Source organism: Hippoglossus hippoglossus, chromosome 8 (genome assembly GCF_009819705.1).
Source record: "Hippoglossus hippoglossus isolate fHipHip1 chromosome 8, fHipHip1.pri, whole genome shotgun sequence".
NCBI lineage: Eukaryota > Metazoa > Chordata > Actinopteri > Pleuronectiformes > Pleuronectidae > Hippoglossus > Hippoglossus hippoglossus.
This window is the reverse complement of record NC_047158.1, coordinates 9,894,136-9,912,033: the sequence shown is the minus strand read 5'-3', so window position 1 is coordinate 9,912,033 and position 17,898 is coordinate 9,894,136. Positions and strand designations below refer to the sequence as shown.

At 42.1% G+C, this 17,898-nt stretch overlaps 1 protein-coding gene across 3 annotated transcripts in view; it reads left to right on the top strand.

The window, feature by feature from the left end:
* Positions 1-16,474, top strand: part of asic2 (acid-sensing (proton-gated) ion channel 2) — a 358,547-nt gene extending 342,073 nt beyond the window's left edge. For all 3 annotated transcript variants that reach the window (XM_034593507.1, XM_034593506.1, XM_034593505.1), the window contains 7 exons: positions 4,514-4,664; positions 5,007-5,063; positions 10,059-10,212; positions 11,181-11,272; positions 11,958-12,037; positions 12,605-12,673; positions 13,829-16,474. In XM_034593507.1, the coding sequence (XP_034449398.1) occupies positions 4,514-4,664; positions 5,007-5,063; positions 10,059-10,212; positions 11,181-11,272; positions 11,958-12,037; positions 12,605-12,673; positions 13,829-13,930 (705 nt within the window). In that variant the 3' untranslated portion in view covers positions 13,931-16,474. The remainder of the gene's footprint in view (positions 1-4,513; positions 4,665-5,006; positions 5,064-10,058; positions 10,213-11,180; positions 11,273-11,957; positions 12,038-12,604; positions 12,674-13,828) is intronic.
* Positions 16,475-17,898: the final 1,424 nt, after the last annotated feature.

The window sequence follows — 17,898 nt, the reverse complement described above, 5'->3', positions numbered from 1 at the left end:
TGAAGCTTTTGAAAATGCATCGTCTGTCTCAGCAGTGGGAGATGCACTGGGTTGCCCTTCTCGGAGCTGACGATTTTCTGTTCAGATACATTTGTTCCCTTCAAATTTTTAAGACGGCCCCTGTTTTTGGAATATCAATGATATTTGTTTTCTTTAGGTAACCACTGGCTGTCAGTCACTGATCTCATTTTCTTTTTGGCCACATGCAGCAGAAACAAGCCGGGAAACAAACGCTGACATTTTGCCACCTTTTAGGTTCATACAGGGAAACTGTGGATAAACACTTGTTTATTTACTCATGCAGCAGATACTGAGTAATGTTGGCGTTGGTTTGAAGTTCTGTTTCTGACACAATTCCAATATTCACATTTTTTTGGGCTGTGTACAGGTCTCCACTAAAGCTGCAGCACATTAAACAGCATGTGCACAAACATGCAAATGCCCCTCCGGTCCAGTTCGATGCTGGTGTGCTCCTTACTGTATAATATCACACAGTTCAATACGAGATTGATTTCAATGTTTTACTATTTGTTTACTAAGCTCTCAATAGTGTAACCCCTTCTTATATCACTAGTGTCCTGATTCTATATTTTGCCCCATGTCATTTTAGTCGTCCTCACAATTATAAGTTCTTGTTTCTCGTCTAAAAGCTGAAGGGGTCCTGGTTTTCTCTGTTGCTGGCCCCAAGCTCTGTAACAGTCTTCTGTCCCACATTAGGTTTTGAGCCAGCCATTGAAAGTTTTCAATCTAATTTAAAGTCCTACCTTTTGAATCTGGCTTTTAATTTGGGCTGATTCTGTTTTATTAATTAATTATTACTAACCGTCTTTCAATGATGTGGCTATAGTAGTAGTTTAGTTTGTCTCTCACTCTCACTGTATATAAAGTTGGACAAAATGGCAGATCCCCAAAAGTGAAGTCAGATCCTGTTGATCGCCCCCTGGTGGCTGGATGGAGTTTAGGTCATAAACCCTGCCTCCTCCATGTTAGTACATGGGCCAAACCAAAAAGTCAAAGTGGTAAATTAATTTGTGTCAAAGATGGTTTATGTTCTTGTCACACTGATGTTTGTTAAGTTGTCATGTTTCAGGTTTTACTGAGTTATTTGATGCTATACGAACAAGAGTCAGCTCTGAATGACGATGATTGATGGAGTGCGTCAATACTGCGGCTCCACTCAATCACTGTGCAGACTCCAAGTAATGTTGAAAGTTCAAGATGTCAGCCCAATTTTTGATACAAAGGGGACTAAGCATGATTTCAGTTGAAAGTATGCAGGTCACGGTCGGCTTTTACTGGTAAGAATTTTAAGATATTATATAAAAAAGAAAACGCAACTATCCATTATTGAGGTTGGGGATGAAAGAAAACCGATTTCCCACGAGTTTGATAATAGAAAAAAGCCTTTTTCTTTTCCATGAAAACACTTAACACAGTTTTCTGAATGGCTTTATACAAAAAAGCACATGAAACAAAGACAGGAGACCACGCTTCAGAAAAGAAAAACGTCACTGTGACGGTAGAAAAGTAGAATGAAAGAACAGAAAATTTTCTAATTTGTGAAAGATTCAAACACATTTTGTGCTTCTTCATCATTGCTAATGTAAGTAAAATATAACTTGGCTTACAGACTAGACTCCCTGATTTCCCAGCTGAAACCTCGCCTCAGCACATCACAGCTCAGTGTGGTGCTGCAGTACAGAGAGTCACCTCAGCGGTATAGCAGGAAGGAGATGAGGAGACCTATTCAGAGATGGTTGGGCTTTGCGGGTAATGAGCCTCCAGGGTTTTCGTCTCCGCTCATCTGTCAGCCCAGTTCTGTGACTGGCAGGGGGAAGACAGGCCCTCGTCTGCCCGCCTGCTGTGAAAACACTGCCCCTCTCCACGGGGGCTACACAGCGGGAAACACAGCCAATTTAGCTCTAGCTAATTAATGCAAGATTTGTAATATGATTACTCTGAAAAAAACTGTTGGGCTGTGAGAAGTTCCCACCTTCAAGCTTCATCCACTGTAGAAACCCCTGGTTCACTTTAAAATATGTCCGAAAACAATCAGGATAATGATGATATGGGTAGAGAATCTGGAGCGAAGATTTGGAATGAGACTACGTGGAGCATAAAAAAGAAAAAACGTGGCGATTAGTGGATCTTTAAAACAGATACCGTACCATATGAGTCTGCCTTTGAAAAATGACTTTGACAAAGAGTTTAAATGAACTCATTTTGGCTAATAATATTGGGCCTAGATTAAAGCGGCTTAATCAAGTGAGCTGAAGGCACAAAGAGCACAGCCTACGGTTCGAGCTAAATGAGTCCTCACGCTCAGACAGGCGATTTTAAATTTAAGCTCTCCAGACATTGAAATTGCCCTTCTATTGACTTTTGACTTATGCTAAAGGGGCACGGTGTTCCCTCAGCCGAGAAAGTCATTCTTCCAAAGGATGAAAAAAAGTCTTCATTATTCCATTATTCCTTTGCTGCATTTTGATTCAAGCTCAAAGTCTTTGTCTCTCCGTACTGTCAGTAAAAGGAATATTAAATAAGAAAAGACAATATTTTTCTTTTTTGTTTGGACTTGCAATCTTGGGCACGAGGCTATTTTTGGGGGTGTATGGTCTAGAAAGCGTGAATGCATATGAAGCTTATATGCAGCAAACGGAAGATGGAGAAGACTAGAAACAGAAACCCGAAGGCTTACAGCCCCCAAATCTTGTCCCTCGTCTGCAGAAGCTGCATATTCACACGTAGAATGTGTTTACAGAGAAGAAATGCGGACCTTGCTTCTGGACACTGATTTGATGTCGAGGCTCAGCTCCAACCCTGATTCTGAATTCAGCTCAACTAACCAGTGTTAATTCAACGATCTCATTAAAATCCGACCTTCTTTAAACTATGCCCCTTTCCGACCTAATTGTAAGGCCTAATTACAGCGTTGCTCTGCTACAACAGGGAGATGGAACATTGATTAATAGCATGCTGAGTGGGGCACAGGCCTCTGCTCTTATTAGACAGACCATAATCGGGTCAGCAGGTCTCATAGTGAAAACTGAGATTGAGCACCTCAGATTATCTGATTACGGAAAACTAATCAGATCTGGAATCAGCCACCGCCAGCTCTAATATGACCTGAAGCTGAGGTGAGCCGAGGTTGTGAAGGTGATCTTTAAATGTTAAGGATAGCTGAGAAGCACCTTTCTTAAGTCCCTAATAAAATTAATAGCGTCTGCATGTTGGTATTCACTGCTCGCACTCGCTGCTGGCAGCAGTTAGGGCATGTTTAATTATCCCAGGAGACATCATAGCCATGTCCCAAAGTGGTCCGGACCCTCTGTAGCCTGTAATATTCAGCACACTAGATATCTGTTGGGTTTGCATTTGAATTTACTGTCCTAAGTGTCGGGGAAGTGATTGTATCTGCAGTGCTACGGCATCAAACTCCCTCGAAGCAGAGATACAACATCGCCTGATAGCAGAGGGCAGGGTTTCAAATCCTGTCAGTGCTAACAAGCAAACTGTGGCCAAATTTCACCTGGCAGGATGCTATGTTTTGCCTCGTCCAAAAAAGAATTGCTCTTTTGGCAGAGAAAGCAAACCTCACTTGGGATGCGTTGTGATGACATTGAAGGGAACTGGGGGAACAGTGGATGATGGGTGATGGTAACAGAGAGCGCGGGCAGAGAACGCGGCCCGTGTTGTGGAGCAGATGGGCCTTCACGCTGCTCCGCCTGGTGTCCCCCGTCCCTCATCTGCCGTCCCAGTCTTCAAAGCTGCAGGAGCAGGAGGAGACCATTTGGAGTTTTTCTTCTGCTGTCACCGGATGCTGTGGGGGTTTTTTTCCGACAGATTCTGGCGATCTGTTGAATTGTTTTCCGCGCCGCCTGGTTTGTCGTGAGGCTCCTCTGCTTCCCTGTACTGGCTTAGTTTCAATGACTGGGGAACATGTTTGGTTAAGCTGCTGTCAATCTGTCAACATTTGTGATACATGGAATTTGTTTTGATTGGTTTTCAAAAATCTTGAGAAGCACTGAACTCACTTTCAAAAAAAGTGAATGAATTACCCATTTCTTTATACAAATTCAAGTCAAATTCAAAACTACTTTATTTGTCCCCGGAGGGCAATTCTAAATTGTACTTTAGACTTTTGTTTTGAATAGCTGTGGGCTATTTTGATACAACTAAAACTGGTGCAGCAGCAGATTGTGTATCCATTATCTGTACCACCAAGCCTTATGAGGGTCATGGGGGGAGCTGAAGCAACCTGACATTGGATGAGAGGCTGTGTTCACCCTGGACAGGTCGCCAGTTTCACTTTTGCTGTCCCTGTTGGTTCCCCATCATTCCTCGACAGACATGCAGGTCAACAAAGGTGTTGTGTTGCTCTCTGTGTCTTACAAGTCTTAAATCAAATTTCTGGACTCTGCAGATAACCCTGGTGTGGGTGTGTTTCAGGAAAAACTAGCTGCACTCTTTCTTCCCCATGGAACTGACCAATCACCTCCTCTCTCCTCTGTAGCTGACCTACCTGCCTCCCCCGTGGGGAGAGTGCGAGTCGAAGGCTCTGGAGTCGGGCTTTTTCGAGGTCTACAGTGTGACCGCCTGCAGGATTGACTGTGAAACCCGCTACATTGTGGAGAACTGCAACTGCAGGATGGTGCACATGCCCGGTGAGAATCACTGCTGCTGCTCCGACCTCGGCCTTCGGGTTGTGTATTGAACATGCATTCATCAACAGAGTTTTTTAGCAAGGTTGCAGTATTGTATGTGAAATTAAATGGCATCAAGAGGCCTGGTATTGAAATGACAAGTCAATACTGGATGTTAGGTGTTGCCATTTTTAAAAGGTCCTGGGATTTTAATGCGTCTGTCAAGAAAGGGGTGCTGCACCTTGTTCTAAATTCATCGAACTGCTTACACTTTATTTGTAGAGTCGACTAAGAACATTAATGTTTAATCGCTGCCACTGACCAGTTTCCTCCTCTAATCCATTTCATTCAAACTGTTCTCAGGTAATGCTCCATACTGCACGCCTGAGCAGTACAAAGACTGTGCTGAGCCTGCCCTTGGTAAGTCTGCATAGACACATATCTCCTATATTCTGGTTCACATATCCTTATTTGCAAAGGAAAGGGATTATTTCTTTAATGCTAAACCTGCTTTAAAGATGAGCAACACCAGAGAGTATTTGAAGCTTGATGGGGCTCAACTTGGAGCAGATAGAATATATCATCATGAATTCCAAAGCACTGTTGTAAGAAAAGAAATTACTCTGGGAGCTCGATAGGGTCCGTCTGTGACTGGACTTTGTTTGTTTGCTCTGCAGACACACAACAGGTCTTTGAGAAGATTCAGTGCAAGTGACACTTGTAAAACCTTTTGATTTATCAAGAGAATCATCTCAGTTTGATCTCTTTTTGTGTGTGAAGGCCTCGTCAAGTCAGTGAGCAACATCAAAACAGACAGGAAGTGCAGAGGGTTAGAGTTCAATTGAATGGATGGATAGTCAGATGGATGAACGGTCATTCCTCCTTCATTTAATTAACTGTGTCAGTTTGATTAAATGTTAGCTCGTCAAACCGTGTTGAGGTTTTGTAACACTCTGTGTTTTGACTTTTTCTGAAACAGTCGTAATGTTTTTACCTTTTTCTTTATCCAAACTCTTGAGAAAAACTCGTGAAAGTCACATGAAACAGTTGCTTTGTGATTTTACTTTACTTTTCTTCAAAAAGTGTTCAGAAATCAAGGGTTCAGCCTCTAAAGCAGTAAAGTCAGTAAGAGATGTTTTCTCAATCCTCGAATATTTAAATATAATGTTAAGGAACAAATTGAAGCGTATCCCAGCATGCATTGGGAGAGAGGTGGGCTTCACATTGGGAATGCTTCCAGTTTATCAAAGGGCTGACACACAGACATGCAAACACAGTCAATCCTTAAGGGATGGTTCACAAAAGCATGTTTAAAACAACCACTACCCTTTTTCAATGAAATCAGTTTTTTAATCTCCAGGAAAACTGCTGACAATGTGGAATATGGATATGAACACCTAGAGTAACAAAGGTACAAAGTGTGCGTCTGTGTGTCTAGTTGACAGGCGGACTTAAGCTGTAACAGTGCGGCACAATATTTGCATGAGAAATAATGGTTTTATGATGCAAGATAGAGAGTGTAAACAATGTTCTTCTTTATTTATGCTGTGTAAAGGAGGTTACAGCATACTTATGGTGGCTCCTCAGAAATTGAACCGCAAATTGAGGCGGAGATACGACGTCAGTACTGCAAGCAACTGTGATTATTTTCTGTGGCGATAAAACAAGAGAATGACACCAATAAGACGTTTTAACACACCTTTAAAGCCAATGGCTCGAATGAAATATTCACTGATTAAACACAGTTAAAAGCAAGAGAATAAAAGTGGGTCTTAAGCTGCATCTTAAAAGCATCAACAAGCTCAGCCCCTCTAATGGCCTCTGGCAGGTGATTTCAGAGCCGAGGAGCTGTTACAGAAAAGGTTCTTGTCCCTGACACAGCCAATATGCTGTGATGGGACAGTCTGAGTCGTCGGGGGGGTTCTGAAAGGGCTGAGAAGTCCTGAGATAAATGTAGGAGTCGACATGGATCAAGAGGTGATTACAAAGGGTTCAGATGAAATTAGTGAGCAGGGGTGTAGCAACAGGGTTAAGGCAAAGAGGGGGCTCCCAAGAACAGCTGAATACATTAGTCGGCAGTAACAAGTTTGTGAGAACCCCCTTAAATTCTGTGATTGGCTATGTGCAAGAGACTGCAATGACAACATGGTCAGGAACATGATTTGTTTGAGATGGTTCCGAGCTGGAGGAAGTTGGACTTAACAATAGGAATTAGGTTTCTGTTGAAACTTACATCAGCATCAACTATCTTCCTGTGGTTTGACGTAGGTGAAATGTGGTCAGGGCGGCTGCAAAGAGCGGAATCTATGTCTTGTCCTCATTTTAGAGATACATTTTGAACCAAACATTCTGTCAGATTAAAATCTCTGAGAGAGTCGAATTAGATCAGATTCTATTTTGGGAAATGAGGGGGCGGTGGATCCATTTTGAATCTGCATTTTTGAGAAATAAGCGCCCATGGGCAGTGAAAAACATAAATAATACATACATAATAAGTTGATTTCAATACTGAGTAATTTCTGACCTTTATCAACTGTTGTCAGGAGGGAGTTAGAGGAGCATCAGGAAAACTTTCTCTCCTCCCACACCAGTTCCTCTGCTCGGCCTCGTCCACTCCCCTCCCATCCTGAGGAAAATTATTTGTGGAAAAACCGAAAAGGCACAAAAACTGTAGTCGATAGCAGCGAAACCTTCATGCAATTAGCAACAAGGATGCAGACTCCCACACCATAAGAGCATTCAGCGTAACTCACCGAAGTGTAAATAACATACACGTTATTCTCTATGATGCAGGAGGAGCGTATACCGGCTTCTCTCAGACACTTCGTTTCCTCGTCTCTCGCCTTTAATTGGTTGCATTGTTGGAACAGCGTGGCTCTCACATGCCCAACACATGCACACACACAGCTTGGATCATTGAATGCAAATGAATTCTTGTTTTAAATCCAGTGCCAATTTGCTACACACATCAGAGGAGGTTTCACACAGCAAAGTTTGATTGGAGTGGGTTTTTTATTTCTCTTGCTGTAACTGTGTCACTCAAGTTTTGTAGACCCCTCTGGAAATATATTTTAATAGGAGACAGCTGCATGTGTTTTTTTGAAGGAAAAAAAGTTGCTTTCAAGGAAACGGAGACGTGATTATTTCCAATATCTGTTAGAGCTGCTGAACAAATGATTCATCCTGCCAAAACCATCTTAAATAAGTGACTATACCAGTTGTTTTCTCTCAGAAAGCTTTCTTATTTTCACTCAGCAGTAACAGCTACTTAAGCATTAACATTAAGAAAAGTGTGAAACTCATTAGGAACCAACATCTTACGGTGATTTTCTTTTAGATTTAAGTGTTGTGTGAGAGGGAATGAGCGAGGGAGGTGAACAAAGGCGAGAAGATTAGAGAGAGAAATCAATCATTTGAATGCACGAGGCCTTGCTCCCTTGCATCCAATAACGTCTCATTTGAATAAAAAAAAAAGAGACCACTGAGAAGTCATATTGAATTTCCTCTTGCAATTACGTGAGCGTGTGGCCCTGCCGGCTATTAGTGCACCGTGGGGGATGGCTGCCTCGTGCTCTGTGATCTGCAGGTTTGCCACTGAGCTGTCTCACTGAGAAATAAGGCTGATAACGTTAACTTCTCCATAGCTCCCTGTTCTGAGAATACAGGCTCAGTTCTAGGGAGATTGAAAATGTGAAGATTTGAAGTCCAAAGAAAGGAGTTTTTATTTGTATTTTTTTTAGCACTGGGAAGAGAATTTGGTAATCTCTGGAGAAATTGAATGAATAAATGAATTCAACTTTGGAACTTCAAAAATGGAGCTCAGACACGTTATTTGCGAGGAGGGTGCGCATCCTTGGTGTCAGAGAAGCTTTTGATGGAGCTGTGTTTGAAAAGCTTGTGTCGCTTAATATTACCGTCAGTGCGAGAGGGTTGGTGTTATATAGGAGGCTGTGGGCTTAAGACGAAATCATCTCTCTGTGAGTCAAGCTGTCAAAGCAGAGCTGTGAATAGAGCTTGGCGTTTCTGCATCAGGACTTTGTCTGTGTCAGGGTAAAGGCTGTGCTACAGATGCCGCCCGGGGGCATGTTTGTAGTCGGTGCCTTTACATCCTCTCCTCTGCGACATCGACAATGACATTGACTTCTACTGTCGTTAGAGCCTGTATGGAATAAACATCTACATGACTCAACGTGCACAGTCGAGTGTGTTATTTGTATCCCTGTGTTTGTAGGTACAGTGTGTGTGACTTCTCTTTTCAGCGAGAATAAGAAAAGTGAGGTCTCAGAAAAAGCATTCCTGATGCTCTCAGCACAAAACTGCTATAGATTGAGTGAAATAAGCGTTAATGAGCATTGAAAAAGCATTGGCACTTACAGTCTATAGCTTCTACAAAGATGTTGCTGATTAAACTGATGAATGGAGCTGTGTCTGTCTTTAACCAGTGTCACAATTTGAAAGCCTGATTTAGCTTTGTTTTCTATAACCTGTATGACTTTATGTAAAAGCCCTAGTGCACCTTCCAATACAAAGTGACCTCTAATTTTATAATATAATATATGAAAGAGATATTTTAGAATCTGAAACCAGCAACTCTTTGGCATGTTTGCTTGATAAATGACTTAACAAACAGTTTGTTTGTTTATTCGTCGTGATTGCATTTAAATATACATAAATCATATATTTTAATTCTCTTACATTTTAAGCGCAAGAAAGCATATAGGGACTCTACCATTTACCATTGTGTATTTTAATTTATTTTATTGAATTTTTGACATTAGTTTAAAATGTATTGAAATATCAAAAGAGCTTATGATGGTCGGTGCAGTGATTAGCACTGTTATCTCACAGTAAGAAGTTTCCTGGTTTAAATCCTGTGTGATGGTATCATTTATTTTATACCTGCGGACTCTACCTAATTGGATCTGTTTCCTATGTTACTCTTCTGTACTTTTGATATATGGATTGTTTCTGAAACGACTCTGCTTTTGGCCTTTTTATTGTAATTTGTATTGCATCCGCTCAGTCTGCCCAGAGATGATCCAAATAAAAATGATCCAAATAGAAAGCCAGACTTTTGTTTGCCAACCTTGTTGCAGCAGTGAAGCCCTTATTCAAACAAGTTTTCAGCAAATATTCACTCTCAAATCAGTAGCAAGAGCCTTAGGAATCACAACTCTAACTGTATTTCTTATTAGAGACTTTATGAGGGAACTGTGTGGGCAATAAATAACCCATCTGGTTTATTTACTGCCTTTAAACTGGTTGTCTCAGTATATCTGGTACTATGTAAGTGGAAGTCTCACTTTGTATCTAAAAGAGCATCTCTCCCTGGTCACCCCCATCCCCCCACGTCCCGCTCCATTCTCCCCCTGATTTTACACTCGTCCCCTCTCCATCACCCACTCCTGCGTGTAGCTAAACTGTCGGCCGTGGAGAGCAGTAACTGCTTGTGCAGGACGCCGTGCAACATGACCCGCTACAACAAAGAGCTGTCCATGGTCAAAATCCCCAGCAAGACCTCGGCCCGCTACCTGCAGAAGAAGTTTAACAAGACGGAGAAGTACATCACGTGAGTAGCTGACCTTCCTCGTCTCCTCGTTGTTACGCTTGTTCCTCCTGCAGGCTGTGCAAGAGACTACAAATATACAGATTATCTGTTTACATTGATTGAATGATAAATTAAAAGTACTTTTGCCATAATATTACATAAATCTTAAAAATGACCATTTTACGTACATTTAGTGTACATTAGTGTAAACTGATATGCAAAGACTCTTTTTAGGTTTTATCATAAGTTTCTGGCCATGAAAATAATAAAAGACAACTGATACAGGTAAAATACCAGAATAATCAGTTCCTGCTATCCTTGTTAAAAGACGGCAATGAAAACTGTGTGGAGGTGGATAAAATCCAATCTGTGGCCGGACATTTGTTTCATGAATCAGACGTAGACTATATTCATCCACCATCAATGCCCCAAGGCAGGCAAACACATTTACATCAATCATCATTATTTTCAGCTAATTCCAATTTAATTCCACTTTACCTGACAGGCATTAAAAGGGAAATACATGCTAGGGGGGTATTCTGCTTCAGAATCCAGCTCAGAGCCTGCTCCCTGCACAGCACTCACCACTGAGCCTCACAGTGTTGGAGGAGGTGAACGTGTGAACACCAGAGTTAAACGCCCCCCCCCCCCCCAGTTGCTGCAGACTTTATCCGGCTGGCCTCCGATTATTGTGTCAAGAGAGTTTGTGGTGATAAGAGCCGACAGCGATGTCTATTGAAAATATAAAATCATGAAAATCACGTGAATCTCCGCAGCAGAGTTAATACATCAGTACCTGCCTCCGTCTGCTGCACCCGGCTGCACCACCTCTCACCTTAATAACGAGCGTGTCCGCCTCCCGCTCAATGGTCGGCCTTTCCCGCTTCTTCCGTTGTGTAGGAAATGGATGGGCCTGCTGCTGATTGATGATGCTGCTTCTCCAGTGATTGCCTTTATGTTGGGTTCATTAATGTGATTGCCTTTTGCAGAGACAACATCTTGGTGCTGGACGTGTTCTTTGAGGCTCTGAACTACGAGACCATCGAGCAGAAGAAAGCCTATGAGGTTGCAGGCTTGCTGGGTAGGTTTCACTCAGTGTTGCATTCATTTTCCAACCCTGGATTAAGTGGATGTTAGACACAGCCATGTGGTTGTTTAATTTAATGCTCTGACTGCTGGGAAAGAGTCTTTCCCTGACCCATGGAAGATTTCAAAGATAATGTGAAAATGTGAAAATTAAAGAGAAACTGCTGCTGGGGACATCTCTACGACATGAGATTTTTATATATATTTAAACTTAACTTAACATCCTTTAATCAAAGATGGGCGTCCATGTCCTAACCCTTTAGCACAGTTGCCTGTGCCAGCAGTTAAAACCGCTTGGTAAGACTGTTGTCTTGGCTGTCAGTCAACTCCGGAGGCGTGAATACGTTTACGTCAATAGAACAATTCTGTGTGTGCTGCTACTTAAGTCGTCGCTCATAGGTAGACGACCCTGTTAATTGCAAGTTAATTGGTATGTATGGTATTTGTGTGTGTGTGTGTGTGTGTGTGTGTGTGTGTGTGTGTGTGTGTGTGTGTGTGTGTGTGTGTGTGTGTGTGTGTGTGTGTGTGTGTGTGTGTGTGTGCTGCATTCTAAAGGACTTTTTTGAATTTCCAGGGAGAGACAATTTTCCATAACTATGCTGTAATAGTCAATCAATTACCTTTTTTTTTTCCTCTTCCTACTTCTCTCGTCATGTGACAATGGGTGTGGCCCTCCATAGGTGACATTGGAGGTCAGATGGGTCTGTTCATTGGAGCCAGCATCCTCACCATCCTAGAGCTGTTCGACTATGCTTATGAGGTCAGTGTCTAATTGCATCTGAAGCCGTTTCTCCCACACATCTCTCCTCCACAGTCTCTCTCATTTGCTTTTTGCGTTTTTTACAGTGCAATCAGATTTAGATTTAGAGCATTGACCATGAGATCTGACAACAGAAACAATATCACTGATGCAAAAAGCAGATAGTGTTGGATTTACCTCAGAGCTGACCGGGTAATGGTACTTTTCCACCACTTTTGCTCTTTAGAGTTTGTCAAGCTGCTTTCAACTGCACAGGACACACACATAACAGTCCATGCCTCCCGCAGGGTTTTCAGAGAAAAGCAATTTTCATGAGAGTATCTTTTTCTTTTTAATTGGGGTATTGGAGTAATGGGGATAAGAAACCCTCATGTCACTTATATAAGCAGCTCTAAAGCTACTTTCAACAGCTTTCATGCTGAAATAATTGTGCTAGTTTGTTGCCAAATTTGCCACCTAATTACTTGCTTTGAAGCTCAATGTTCCCGTACAACCATTAATTGCCAGGCGAGTCTTCTTTAGCAGACTGAATGAAGTGTGGTCTGACGTTTATTCCATGTTCTACAGGTGGTAAAGGACAGACTACTGGAGCTACTGAGCCGAGATGAGGAGGAGGAGAGTCATGCGGAGGATGTGGTAAGAGCGTCCTTTCAGCCCTTCACTTGTCAGTCTTCCCCGTAGAGTGCTCTGAGTAAGTGGAGCGTGTAGATTCACTCTGATCATGGTGGAGCTGTGGTATCGAGGTCCAATCAACCAATCGCGAGTCAATCTCAGCTGTCCATCATGATGTTTCACACTGTTTTTAAAGCATCAAATATTGAATTAAATCCAAACTTTCTAGAAAAATGTACTCTTGGACTTACATCAGCGTGACAAGAACTATCTAAAATGACAGAAACCATCTTTGAAAAAAAATAACATTGACAGATACTTTGACTTTCAAGTTTGGTCCATGAAGTTTTGCATCCACTAACATGGAGGAGGCAGGGTTTATGACCTATACTGCAGCCAACCACCAGGGGGCCATCAAGATGCTTTGGCTTCACTTTTGAGGAGCGGTCATATCGTCCATCTTTATATTCAGTCCACGCTGCAGCATCAGATGAATGAGCCACTGATGATGAATCATAAATGAAGCCGTTAGCTAATAGAGGCACAGCTACTTAGCTCCGTCTGCACTAATACAAGGCTTCATTTAAATTCAGTACAAAGGTTAGTCACTGATTATTCAGCGTATTATTATTTATTCGCTAAACTATCACATTTCCATTTAAATACGGATCAGTTTACGTTCAGATGAGTCACAGCATCTAAAATGCAGGAAGCTGCTAATCCCTTATTAGCTGTGTGACTTTTATACAACCTGCTTTGCTTTGCCTGAATATACGACTCCATTAGATTCATGGTTTACAAAATGCGATGGTGTAAATTAATCTCTCGAAGAAACTGAGTAAACTTTTATCCAAGACTGGTTATATTGAGCTCTGGTAAAGCTGGAATGTTGAAAGAGAAGCCCCGAAGCTGCCGATCATGCATTGAGTGACCTACAAGCAATCCTTCACTTTGTCATTAATTGTCAGTTTATCTCCGATGAAAGTCAAAACGTTGCACAATAAAAACATGACAGCTTTTCATTTTTCTGTGTGCAGACGGCTTCTTGTTTTTCTTTTCTCTTTCTTCTGTTCTCTTCATCCGTATTGTTTAGTGCTGTGTAGCAAGTTAGTGGCTAACACAGCCGTCCCCACTTCTGAGAGTACTTAGCACTGACACTCTTTAAATCTTCTTCCTCAGAGTTCCTGTGACGCGGTGGCAAACCACACAGAGTCCATCAGCCACACTGTGACAGTCCCGCTGCAGACGACGCTGGGCACCCTGGAGGAGATTGCCTGCTGAGGCCCTCCCCCTCCCCCCCAGAGCCACACACATCCAGAGGCTGCCCCCACTGGGTGGCGCTGCATCCTCGCTTAGGGCACTATGCAGGGACCTAACAGGGGAGGGGAAGAGACAAAGACAAGAACAGGGGTTGGTCTGGGGACGGCGCTGTGCTCTGTCACACCAACCTGTCTGCGGCACTAATGGGGATTAAAGAGCTGTCGGCTGGACTTATCAGCCCTCTCTGTCACCCTGTACTGGGCTGTAGTGGGAGGGTGGCCTCCACTATGCCAGACCTGCAGTGGGGTCTTAGTCTCAAAATACACGCACACAGAAAATCACAGACTTGGTGGGGGACCTGCCCAAAAAGAGGGCTCATCCCTGTGCAGCATATCTATGTAACACATTCATATGTTGCTCACTGCCAAATGAACTGTACAAAGTTGGATTTGAACCGTCCAAAATGCATGCGTCGATCTATCTTGCTCTCTTTGCTGATGCATACGCTGGACTGCAGTGTTGCTTTACTGTACATGTGTGCCATTTGTCCCTCTGTCTGCAGGACAGGCCCGCGAAACGGGCCCTGGTCAGACACCATCCTTCGAATGTACAGATTGAACACAATGGTTGTTTAAAATCATAGTTCAGATGCGACAGACCCGTCTCTGAAAATCGATTCTAAAGAACACGTTTCTTACTTCGCTATCTTGGGTTAGAAGGGATTTGTGAGGTCAGAGTGTAACTGAGGAATAAAACACTGTATCATTTTGATTTGTTTACTGTAGATTGAACCATGAAGATTTTGCCGCCTGAATTTAGCTTTTTTTTTCACCTGTCTGTTTCAGTTAAATCAGTTTACTAAAGGCATGTTTGCTACATGACTCATTGGGTGCGAAGCTGCTCTACAGACACCTTTAAAGGGATGTCATGCTTTCACTGTCAATCTATGTGAATAAATGACTTCTGGCGGCTGCCCCTCACCACAGCAGCCAGCTGACAGACCCTGTCCACGCCTGGCATTAGCATGCGTCTCCAGTGACCACTTGTGAACGGATCCCAGTGGAACCCCACTCTATATGCAAATAAACACGTATATCATTGCTGTATGTGTTTAGCCAGTCTGACTATGACAGACAGGTCTGATGTCAATGTGTATGTGTGCATGTGTGTGTGTGTGTTTCTGCGTGTGTATGAGAGAATGTGGTGTATGTGTTACAAATTCAAATACTAAAAATCACTACGTTGGGGGTCAATGTAAATGGCCACTAATAAATCAATGTATAGGAAACCTAGTCAGTTGAGTAGGTGGTCCTTCAATGTGGCCCAGGACACGATTGTGTTGACGCTGCAAAAAGAATGTGGTCAAACGTGTCCCAGACCACTTCCGAATGTGGTCTGAGTGATTGGTGTTGATGTCCTCAATTAATCTAAAGTGGGTTCACACCTATAACTTAGAGCTGTCCACTTGTGATCAGATCACCCGCTCCTGAGACGGACGTTAATGCCAGGTTTGGACAGTGCAGTGAAGTAGAATCTGAATTTATTTGCTGGCCAGACAGACACTCTGTAGTAAATACATTGATGCAGGTTGTATTAAACCCATTATTTCATTAAGAGAATGTCAGGGTGCTTGTTTCAGACAGCTACTATAATTTTTATCAAGGATGGCAAAAAAAATTCCTCAGCCAAAAAAAAAACCTCCCTAGGCTTCACAATAAAAAAAAAAAGATATTAAATAAAGCACTATGAGGAGGGTTCAGCCAGGAAACCTTGTTTTGTTTATTTTATATTAAGATACGGGGTCTACTGTGTAGCGGTGTAAATATCTGTGTTTTTTCTCTCTCATGAAAGCGGGTACCACGCAGACATACCTGAATTCCAATTTAAAAGAACGTTGGTAAAACATCATCTCCTGGTCTGGAAGTGACGACTCATCTGTCACATGTTTTCATACTGTTACTCAATCTGCGACTCTCAGTGGGGGGGGAATGTTGTGTAACGGGCCGTAGCATTATGGGGTAGAGTTGAATGTCATGCTAAAATTGAAGGACACACTCTGCTAAGAGCACCGGGCATCTTTTTCAATGCAGGTTTAGCTGAACCTTCACTGTCCTCAGAAACAACAGTTACATATATATACTGTACGGCTTTACACCAAAAGCTTGTGTGAGACCATTTTGGACGATAAAGTGTTATCTGAGTTTTCTGTTTCTAGTCCATGATCATCCTCGCATGGTCTCTGTCATCTTGGTAATGTAATTACAGGTAGGGATGAATTCAAGTGCTTTGTGAGACTGTTTGGATCATGATTTCCCATCTGTGGCTCAACCTGCTGTCTCTGTGTATTATCTCATGTTGTGGCTTCAGACAAACAGGATCCTCAGCCAAGCTGCAGAGGTGTGAGACAAGCGCGTCTCCGTTCTCTCGGCGGCCGCAACACTGGCTGTTTCTTCTCTCTACTTTGGCTTCAATTGTTATCGCAGAACAGCATTTTCTCATTGTGTGATGCAGCATTCAGTGTGTGTTTTTAATGTGAAACAATTAAATGAAAAAAGTTGTTTTGCAGTGGTGGCAGTCCTGTCGTGGTGAGGCGGAGCGGGGCACATTTACTTGTCTAGAACATCTCAACAAAAAGGGAATTCAAAATGCTTTATATGATATGCACGATATATAAAAACATGTGGCGTTGAATAAAAAAAATAAAAAGGATTTAAAATGAATTTTATGAAATGGAAGAAAACAAGAGAAGAACATCTTGAATGCCCCCTGGTGGCTGGCTGCTTCAATATCAGGACTATTTTGGCTTTATTTTGTACAGTGGGAGGATGTGGAGATGTGTCATCCATCTTTATTTATCTATGGTTTAGCATGTGAACATTCATTTTAATTAGCATTGGCACAACTGAGGCTGATGGGAATATTAAAAGTTTCCCATATATTTGGTCGTAAACAACAAATGATTGAAATTTGATTTAATCGTGGCTCTAGATGAAAAATCACCATGAAGATAGATTGATTAAGATTTAGAAGATTTAGTCAGGGCCATAGTGGTGGACTTGCCAACAAACTACAATGACAAATAATAAGGATAAAAAGATAAAAACAAAGAAATGAAACAGAGTAAATAAGACCTAAAAGGGCACTCAGGAGAGTGCTTACCTCTGCCAAGGCCCAACAATCCCTTAATTAAACCACATTTAAATTCACTAGATCCAGATTTTTATTTGGATCTAAGCCCGATTAAACACACACATAAATACCAGTCCCCTAAACATGAGTTTTACCTCAGGATCCATTAATTATTCTCTCAGAAATCAATGAAAATGTTGAATAAAAGAATCTCACAATGTTAAAGAAAGTGAATAAAATTCTGGATCTGCCTCCTGATCTGAATCTGAGTTCAGTGGGTTCTTCCTCCGGTCACTCCACAAAATTTCATAGAAATCCTTTGAGTAGATTTTTTTCACCTAATCCTCCTAATTAACAAACCAACAAACGAAGATGCAAAAATAAATAACCTCCCTGGCGTACCAAGAATCGGCCGTAGAGCTCCAGATATCTGGTGAATAAAATCTCTGTGGTTCCATTTTCCAAGTAGGTCTAGTTCTACAACATAGCAGCAAGCCAGAAGTGTATGTTGGCCTCAACCAACAGTAGTATTTAAAAAAGACCTCTCTCACACACATGCAAAGATATGAGAACTGGACAGATGTGATCTACTGTGTTGGTCTCAGTGGCAACTCAGGAAACAACACTGTTGACATATTTGACATTAAAGGTGATTTGTAACAGACCTTTTTTCCCAGCAGCCATGTTGACACAAACACAGGCCTGCATTCGATAAGCCAAAAACATTCTACTTTCCACTAATTCTTGATCCCGATGGAATACGTCACAAGGTCAATAAAAGATGTGAAGGAGAAGACTTAAGGAGTTAGGAAAGGAGAAGCACTGTGCAGAGAAGATCCGACTCCATTTACAGCCTTATT